General features: G+C 28.4%; 2 protein-coding genes across 2 annotated transcripts; one reads left to right on the forward strand and one right to left on the reverse strand.

Annotated features, from left to right (window-relative positions):
- The first annotated feature begins 61 nt into the window (after positions 1-61).
- Positions 62-4,605, forward strand: LOC112455239 (TBC1 domain family member 24-like). The gene is made up of 3 exons (XM_025017038.1): positions 62-1,652; positions 2,111-2,340; positions 2,572-4,605. Exons 1-3 carry the CDS (start codon positions 1,521-1,523, stop codon positions 2,711-2,713), a joined length of 504 nt encoding a protein of 167 aa, XP_024872806.1. The 5' UTR covers positions 62-1,520; the 3' UTR covers positions 2,714-4,605.
- Positions 4,606-7,745: 3,140 nt separating this feature from the next.
- LOC112455240 (YLP motif-containing protein 1-like) lies at positions 7,746-9,984 on the reverse strand. Its single transcript, XM_025017039.1, has 5 exons — positions 9,866-9,984; positions 9,726-9,768; positions 9,077-9,189; positions 8,611-8,741; positions 7,746-7,996 (listed from the first exon to the last, which is right to left on the reverse strand). Exons 1-5 carry the CDS (start codon positions 9,950-9,952, stop codon positions 7,978-7,980), a joined length of 393 nt encoding a protein of 130 aa, XP_024872807.1. The 5' UTR covers positions 9,953-9,984; the 3' UTR covers positions 7,746-7,977.
- Positions 9,985-10,082: the final 98 nt, after the last annotated feature.

The following is a 10,082-nucleotide window of genomic DNA, read 5'->3' on the forward strand; positions in this document are numbered from 1 at the left end:
CAAGAATGAAATAAAAATGTATTAAATACAGTAAAGAAAAATTATCACGAAAGACTGCTAGAAATTGTTAAATATAAAGTTAAAATATTTTTATTATTTTATTGTATTTATTGCTTTAAATCTTGTCATTCCTTTATAACAAGCTCGAGAATATCGTCAGATTCCACTGCCGGATCCTCTACACATGCAGAATGTTTCAAAGATCAAAGTATTTTGTTGTATGATTATAGAGGGATTATGTAATCCTTATAGTTATTTTGAGATAGGGTGAATATATGATCGGAGAAGGTTTGCGCTAAGAAATCTCGAAATCTACGTGTTGAGGTACCGTTCGAAATGGGAATGGATTCAGTTGTGAATAAATAAAACAGATGATATTTGAAATTAAATGTCTTCGTTAAAAGTTTCCTTGTATTGGAGGAAGAAAGAGTGAAAGAGAGGAAAATTAGGGAAAAAAAATACAAAACATGCAGCCGAAAAAGAATACATTTATCATCGCTAGCGCAAAAATCCATGTTGACGTCTCGATAACATTCATTTGTATTTTTATATCTAACCGATTGATGCTATCCTGACTGTTGCATGACGAATGATATATTGCACTGATTTTTGCAAAAGATACGGATGTTTATTTTCGCCAGCGTTGTTCCTCCGTGTTTTGTTAATATCTCATATAAACGAGATAAAAACACATTTTGTTGTTAGAATTGATGTTTCTTTATAAGAAAAATGTTTGCGATATTATAAATAGAAAATGTTTTAAATTATTTTTTGTCCTATATTTTTTTATATAGATATACGTATATGTGTATATGTGAATGTAGATGATTATGAGAGAGTACTTCTTGATGTTAGAACAATTACGAGTTAGCACATTGCTATTACGTTAATTAATGTACACATAAGAAAATAACGAGCTGATATTAAATTGTTCTAGTAAAAGCAAGAGTTAAATTTTTTTTGCAATGTAGTTGATGTTTCAGAAATATCTGTTATATTCAATTAGATTACACATATATTTATATCTTTCGTTAATACTATTATCTAGAAAACAAAGGATTGCCAATAAGAAAATTTCGACATTTTTTTGCTTTATTATGGAAAAACACAGTAAATGTAAAAGAGAATAGTAAAATGTTGAAAGACCAAGGAAAAATAAGATTTTCGCAAAAAAATGTTTTTAATTTAATAAAGATAATTTTTTATGTTCTTCACTGATTACTCATTGGAGAAATACATCAAACAAACGGTGAATTTTTGTCACCAAGAATGTATAAAAATCTCAATCTTTATTAACATATCAGTTATTGTATTTTTCCATAAATATTTGATATAATCAATTTAATTTATCAGTAAAGCGCATGTTTTATCGTGATTTAGTTGCTCCTTTTAAATTATTAGTGAGCCATTAGAAGCTAATGTTTGTACAATTGTACAACTATAAAAATCATCTTTTACGTCTAATTAATTAGTTTAATTTGTTTATTTACCAGTTATTTACCCTATGGTCATGGCTACCGATGAGGATCACGATGTACCAGCCTATCTTGTTGTACACGACCGAAGAACATGGATGCTCTTTGACAACGTTCTATGTCCGAGTTGAGCAACATGAACCGACCCTTCTGATGATAAAAACCTGTAATAATGAGGTGAATATCATTAATAAATATTTATCTTTTTGATGCATTAACAAATAATATTTAATGATATTATTTTACACGTAAATGTGCTACGTTTTTTTAGATGTTTTCGAAAGTTCCGTTATTCACATTTTTCATTAGCACGCATTAAAAAAATTATACAAAATAATTTCTATAACATATTGAGTCCGTTTTCTATTGTTGAACTAGCTGCACTAGTTTATCAGAAGTATTCTGAGTCTAGTATTCAGAGTTTATCTTTTTTACTCCACATTGAAAGGAAAGAGATAAACTCTGAACTAGTGCAGCCAGTTCAGCAATAGAAAATAGATTCATATAATATCGATAAGCTGATCCGAAAGCTATTGTGATTCGGTTTTTTTAATACAATTTATATATTTAAGGTGTCGAGAATTTACATGTTTAATTTTTTTACTTTATTTGATAATTTTTACGGCGCTTTTCAGGTATTTGGAGCTTACTGTTCTACTAGATGGTGCGAGCGTAATTTAAAGGACGATAAGGGTCAAAGACAAGCATACTTTGGTACCGGTGAGACATTCCTGTTCAGTTTGTATCCTGAACGAGCCAAGTATCCTTGGATAGGCATGGATTCATCGCACAATGACTCACGAGTACATCATTCAGCCGAGCTGTTTATGGCTGCTGATTCGAAGATGATAACTATCGGTGGCGGGTAAGTTTTGATGTAAATTAGTGCTCATAAATTTCTTAAAAATTGCGCAAAAACTGGCAAAAAGTGAAGAATATGGAAAGAGAAAGCTTTGATATCTTTTTGTTTCGGATCAAATAGTAACATATTTTATGCGGAATGATTTACATTAATTATAAACTACAGTGTAACACTATGTAGTGACTCGGGAAACGCAGTAATACAGTAATTTATTGATTTACCATTTAACTTTAGGGACGGTCAGGCGATCTGGATGGACGAGAATATAAGATTCGGCAAGACGGATCGGTGTTCGACCTTTAACAATCCACCCCTCTGTGCTAGTGGTGACTTCGAGATCAGAGTGTTGGAGGTGTATGGCTTCTCTGGTGCCTGAAGAGGGAAAAAACAGCGGTGTATTAGTTTGTTTTATTCCCTACTGCCATTTAGCGACTCTCTTTCTACATATACGTACTAAACACTGTGTTATATGTAATAAATGTGTCTCCGCATATCATTCTCTTTAGCAAAACTATGCGAAGAACAATGTGAGATTTGGCCAAACATTATAAGAGAACGAAAATATTCTATTTGGTTGTATATAGAAATATTTTGCATTTCCTTATGTATTTAATTTCTGAAAAATATTTGACATTTTTTCCACATCGAATTTAGATCTTATGAGATCTGGACTAGTAATATTTAGCCTGTTGTACAATTGAAAAGAAAAATGATGCTATTTATAAAAAAGAAAATATTAAGATTATGTAAGTTGGGCAGAACAGATAATAAGTAAAACAACGTAATTTTTATTGTTAATTAAGTAATCTATAAATGAATCGGTTTAAAAATTCTACATATTAACAATAAAATATGCTTATTTTACAGACAATTATCTCATCTTACATTGTGCAATCAAATCAAATATTTTTGTCCTTTTAAATTGAACAAATTTCACAAAGTACAATGCGTCAAGGTACACTCTACAAAATAACAACTGTTTACAATTATTGCCAGCTGTGCATCTATCGATTATTGGTGGCAATAATTGATGAGCAAGAAATCGATTCACATATGACTTAAAAATACATTATAATGATGACTTTTCGGAGCAATTATGCGTAAATGATATAACGTCAAGTATTGTTAGTAATAAATGGTCAACAGTAATGACTTATAGATTCATAAGACTGCTGTGTTTTGTGAGTCTATAGGTATACTTACATCATAAGACAATTAAAGCTATGTTTCAAAACGGGTAGCTTGTTATAACGATTATTGTCTGCAATTTATTGCAAAGTGTTGCAGGTAGTTATTTCAGTAGTTTTGGATACTTGTTAGTCCATATGCAAATACAAAGATATATTTATATTAATAAAATATCTCCCTTCTGAACATACCTTGGCATATCGAGAGAGAGAGAGAGAGATGTATCCGTGATTGCCTAGATAGTAGTAGTAGTATTGCTTATGAATTTATTGAGACGAAAAAAGAAAGACTAGACCTTTTGGCGTTTTCTCTGCCGCTTGAGATTATTCTTTTTTGTCGTCTCTTTCACTTATTGTTAGCATGCAATGATCATTCTCTTCATTTTGCATGTATATTGTATATGTTTAGACGACTTGACGGCGAGTAACTCCTGAATCAAGTTCGACATTAAGCGGCTTAAATAAATTTCGATTGTGCAATATCGAAATTTGTTCTATTTTATGCTTTTTCACTTTTCTAATCATGCCGATATTTTAGAATTAAAATGCTAATTCTATTGCTTAAAATATTAGAGAAAGATTAGAGAGAGGTGGAGTCAATTTTTATTTTCATTTTTGTCATCAATAACAGGCTGTTTAATTTCTTCCATTTCAAAATAGAGTGACATTACTTATTCTTATTGCGAGTCACTGATACTCTGCTCTAAAAATTATTCATAGTGCTCACACGTTGCACACAATACTTGTTAAAAGATTTTTCTTTCATTTTTGTCGATCTGCAATTTTATTCTAGAGTTTACCCGTCATCGAGATACGAAACGGAACGAAAAACAAAATACATATTAATCTTTAAAATTTAGCCACGTCGTTATTGCAAACTGAGCTTCGACAATAAGCTACGTTGAAGGCCATATAGTCGCGATGCGAAATTTCGCGATTTTCGTATGTACATATATAAAGAGCACGCTGATTCGTTTAAACGAATACTTAATATTCATTGAATTAGGAATTATTGTTATATGTATATATAACAGTGTATGTATTTTATTTATATATGTGTATATGTACATGTGTGTGTATATATATATAAAATACATACTGTGTGTATATGCGCCTGTGTATATACGTATATAAGTATACATATATAAATGTGCATGTGTGTACCGTCTCGCAGATCGTTTCACTGCGCTTGTCGTTAATTTCGTTATTGATGTCGTGTGTACACACATCTATTATAACGATTATTTATCTCTTACTGTTGTTATCTGTAGCTTTACGAAGTTGTTAGAAGCGAAAGAATCCAAGTTTTGTTCATAAAGTTATACGAACAAAACATATACACACACACACACACACACGCTGAGCTGCGCGTACATGCATATGTAGATTGTATACAGGATGGACCATAAGTATGTTAAATTTGCGTTAAGAATTATACGGAATGAAGTGAAGAAGCTGAAAACACGATAGATAACTCTTTATTTATGTGAGAACCGAAAAATGTTTGTATGTTAACCGGGAATGTTTATTAGTTCTTTAACATTCAATATAATATAGTGTATTGCAGGAAAAGTGCGATATTCTGTGAAACAAATTTTTCAGCTCAACGCTAGATTGACTTTACGTTTAGTGTAAATAAAACAAAAATTTGTATGTAGGATTGAGTATAATGAAGGTCTAAGAATGTATAATTATTTAAGTAATCAACAATCCGATGATCTCCAATTACAGAATTATAAATTCGTAATATTAATTTTCAATTCAAATTAATCAGGAGATGATGCTTTACGAATTATTTATATTCGCAAAATTGTACATTTATGTTACAATTATTAATTCTTAATATATATATTAGTTTCCATTAAATTTTCTAAAAAAAATTCGCATTAAAAGTATTAACCCTTAACTCGAAAAATTACTATTGCATTCTTGACTTATATTTTTCATCAAGAGAATATAAGAGTACATGCAATTAACGTTTGAATAACGTGCGTAATTTTGTAACTGCTCAATGTTTGCACAAAATTATGTATATTTATAATAATTGTATAATTAGTATATAATCTTGCCAAAACCATCTTTCTAAAAACATTCTAATTATGGAATTATTAGAAGTGGTAATGCCATATGAGAATACAAAAATATTAAATATGAATTCGATTTATAAATCAAGCTGTCTATCAAGCTACGACCTACTTAGATCTTGATCCGTTCACTCGTTATTGAGATCTCAAAATCTCGGGTACTTGCAACTCGTGCGTTCGCGTAAAAGAGTCACGACGGTCTTGCGCTGCGCGTGTACTTGGCGCTTATAGTGTATCCATTCGAAAATATACCTTAGAAAATAATTTATGTTGTATTAAATATATTTTTGATTTTGTGTAAAAATATTTTTTATATTGACATATAAAAAATATACTCGCTTTTTATGTAGAAAGAGGAAATAATATATGTCCCATATAATAGTTATTTGTGTAACAAGTGCCGTAGGCGAGTGCGGTAACCGCACTCGGGAATTTTCATCTTTACGCACGGCTTACACACCCTATTTTATGTTGCAAGTGCCTGGAAAGTAGTCTATCACGCACGCGTAGCGTGCGTAATGGGGCACTTTCCATGCACGTGTTGCATAAAAAATATTATTTATGTAGTAAAATTCAGCAGATATTTTTCATTATATAATATTCAATTTGATTTTATATATATATATAAGAAATATATTTTCTTATACAACATCTATTATTGTTCTACATATCTAATACCTATATTTTTGAAAGGCCGTTGTGCCAAGTGCATTACTTTGTTACTGTCAATTGTTAATTTATTACAACAGATAAACATACATGTGCAACATTAAAGGAGCAATCAGTTTGCCATAAAAGTTTAGGTGAAAAAATCCTAGGGCAATCGGGTTAAAGGTTAATCGAAAAATATCTTGACAAGTTCGCTATCACACACCTTACATGTATGACGATGAGAATTTTATGTAACAAATTCCTTTGTATATAATAAAATACATGTATTATATTACAATCGAATTATTTAAAGTGCAACATGATTTCTTTTACTTTCTGGAAGCAAAACGTAGCGAACATATTAAGAAAAGATGATCAATTATAATAGAAAAACAAAAAAACAGATTTAACATTGTTAAATATTGATATCATGGATAAATTAAGAATGTTAATATATTTTATTTATAAACACTGGAATTTCCTGTATATTTTCTCATAAATAGAGAAGGCAGAATAATTTTTTTTATTAAATAAGCCATTGTACATGTATTGAAAGTCCTTTTAGATTTCCATCATAATTGATCAGTCAACAATTTTTAAATTAATAACCAAACAATTTCGACGAATTGCTACAAGATAATAGAATAACAGATGTGTTAAAATTAACTAATCGTTTTCAAAAACTGCATTTATTAGTTCTCTATACAATCGAAAGACCTTGCTCAAATAATGTGGCATAAAATATATGTAAAATAAAGTATTCAATATAATTTTAATCGAGAAAACTTATCCATATCTGTATATATAGTACATCCCGTGCAAATCGATGTTAATCTTGTGTGTGTAATATATGCATGTTTTCTTATGAACAAAATATAATTATCGTCACTTTCTCAAAGAACAAGATTTAGTTTCTTATGTATTTTAGTTGATATCAATTTTCCAAAGTTATATGTATAGTTATTTCATACACATTTTGTAGAAGTTGCAAGTTGTAAAATTGTAATAAAAATATTCTTATCTTACATGTGTAAATTAAAAAAAAATCTGAAATATTATTTAGTAATTCATAAAATTTTATTTGATGCAACCTCTTTTGATTATACTATTGATTATGATTGCGAAAAAAAGATGGTACAAATCAAAATTCCAAGTCCTATAAATTTTGAATTTATTTCCTTTCCTTTGTTTACATTGTCGGCAAAACTACAGTCTAAAAATCGACGAGAAATCGATAATATTAGAAAATCAGAAAGAGAAAATCAAATAGAAAATGTTATTATAGTTAAAGTGAACGTATATTTTATTATATTAATTATATGTATTTATCTGAGCATATATATGTGTGTGTGTGTGTATATATATATATATATATATATATATATATATATTTATCCAGTATATATATATCCAGATAAATATTTTCTATTACATACACTTTTTTCTTATATGTACAATCTTATTTTTACGATACAAGTACATAATTTTATATACAAAACTTATTACCCTTATATCTAAAATTTATCATGTTATTTTTCTTATTTATTTTTATAACTGTCGTATAACGATTCTATAATCTTAAATTCTACCTAAACAGTTATGAATTTATACTCATTTAAAACTATTTTTTTTTTTACATACTGTAGTACTTTGAACATCAAACAATCAGTTGAATGTTGCACTTCATTTTTAATGCTCAGGTTAAACTATCAATCTTTCTATGACAGCGTAAAAAACCTGTAATAATAATTATCATGTAAATAATGATTACGTATTTTGTACAATGAGAATACAACGCAATATAAAGTATATAATTTTATTTATTACTAGGAAAATCAGTGTAACTAGCTGGTTTGTTTAATTTTCTTTTCTATTACTTTTTGTTAAGTGTATTATATTATATTATATTAAATGTATTATATTATGAATAAATATAAATAAAATATTGTTAAAATGTTATAAATCATGAAAGTTATAATTTATACATTATGTATTGTACATATACATAAATATCATAATTACGAGAACATAGTGCTACATGCTTTGCATATAATTATCCTATTATACTTTGTACAAATATAATCAACAATATTTTGAATAATAATAGTACAAAGTACAGCAACATGAATATAAATTTAGATTTTGATCTAATATATGTATATATACACGTATGACATGTATATACATGTATAAGTATATCGAAATCTAAATTTGAAAAAGAAAATAAAAGCCTAAAAAAGGAACTCGTAAAAAAAAGCAAATAATAAAATCTATGTCTAATTTTATTCTTATCGTTGATTATGATACATGTTTTAAAAGTAAATTTGTATGTATATTTGAATCATATGTACTTTGTGCGTGTTAAGGCGCTTCCACCTTTCGTAGGATCCATCATTCGATCCCAGTTAGTATGCCCAACAACAAAGCCGACAGCGCGCATCTTTTCCTGCTCTTTACGCTCTTCTAGATCGGCCCAACGTACCTGTAAAAAAAAGCAAGAAAATAATCTTCTTTTTGAGTCCTGTATTTATCAAAAGACTATATTTAAAGCTCTCACTGCAGTTATATTGGACTAATATCAAAAATAAAAATTTGCATAAACATTAAAAATAAAAAATTAAATTAGTTTTAAATAGATATTAACAAAATTTTAATTTATACTTTGTTGCAAATATATACAATATTAAAAATTGTGAAAAACTACAGTAAACAAATTTTCCTATTTTGCCAAGATAAAATTTTCTTCAAATTAGCTAAACAAGCTGTGATCAAAAGATATTATAATTTAACATTGTCTTAACATAGTATGATACGTACTCGTTTTTTACCAGAAGTATCTTCCATATTGTAGTAATCAGGAACTTGTAAGAAATCTTCCATAGTTTGCGGTTTTGCTTCGTTCTTTCTTCTTGCCAAACCGTCCAATCGATCTATATTATTACATTACGAAGAAAATTAAAATAAATGGATAAAATAAATAATGTATAATTAGTCATAGAAAACTGTAACACTCAATATGAGTTTACAAGCACAAATGTTCCTGCAGTAATATAATTATATTCTAATTCCTTCTAGTTGAATTTCTTATACATTTCTAATATTTTTCAACTGGAAGTAATTTCCATCTCTATTCAGATACTCTTCAGTCAATAGGCCTGTTCGTTTTAGCTGAACTTTTTACACAGTTCAACTTTTCTCCTTTTCTTTCCAATATGAAAAGAAAAAAAGAACAGATAAATCATGCAAAAAATTCAGCTAAAACAAAGGGTCTAATGACCAAACATAAGCTTACTTTTTGTTGTGCACCAAAATTTACGTTTACAAACTCATATTGGCCTTGATTTGATTTGTTAAAAAAAAATATATATAATTATTCTTACAGATAATTTACGCTAAATATAGAAAATATGCGTAGAATATAAACGTATACTAATCTGTCAGTATAAATTAATGTAAATTGATTAACCTAGTTTATCTTCAGCTTCCATTCTCTCCCACTTACTAACACCCTAAAAAACAAGAACACATATTTAAAAAAAACCATAAAGGAAAATCACAGAATGACATGTAAAAAAAAGCAAGCAGATCTTAAGCTCATTTAATTACAATTGTATCTTGAGCATCTTCCTGGCTATCTTGACTATCTTCAGTTTGTGCGGTAGATTGCTCCTGCGTCTCTTGACTATCCTCCATATCCACCTTGAATAAAGATATTTGTGATTACAAATACATCTTACGATATATACATACATAATATACATACATACATACATACATATATATATATATATATATATATATATATATATATATATATATATAT

This window comes from Temnothorax curvispinosus, unplaced genomic scaffold, assembly GCF_003070985.1.
Source record: "Temnothorax curvispinosus isolate PA1 unplaced genomic scaffold, ASM307098v1 QBEX01005924.1, whole genome shotgun sequence".
Lineage (NCBI taxonomy): Eukaryota > Metazoa > Arthropoda > Insecta > Hymenoptera > Formicidae > Temnothorax > Temnothorax curvispinosus.

Bases quoted from the DNA above. Each gene is read 5' to 3' on its own strand.
- LOC112455240 (XM_025017039.1), bottom strand. From the start codon at position 9,952: ATGGAGGATAGTCAAGAGACGCAGGAGCAATCTACCGCACAAACTGAA. The intron at 9,190-9,725 runs GTTAATCAATTT...GTAATAATATAG, and splicing joins GGAAGCTGAAGATAAACTAG to ATCGATTGGACGGTTTGGCA. The intron at 8,742-9,076 runs GTACGTATCATA...TTTTTTTTACAG, and splicing joins ATACTTCTGGTAAAAAACGA to GTACGTTGGGCCGATCTAGA.
- LOC112455239 (XM_025017038.1), top strand. From the start codon at position 1,521: ATGAGGATCACGATGTACCAGCCTATCTTGTTGTACACGACCGAAGAA. The intron at 1,653-2,110 runs GTGAATATCATT...GGCGCTTTTCAG, and splicing joins TAAAAACCTGTAATAATGAG to GTATTTGGAGCTTACTGTTC. The intron at 2,341-2,571 runs GTAAGTTTTGAT...ATTTAACTTTAG, and splicing joins ATGATAACTATCGGTGGCGG to GGACGGTCAGGCGATCTGGA.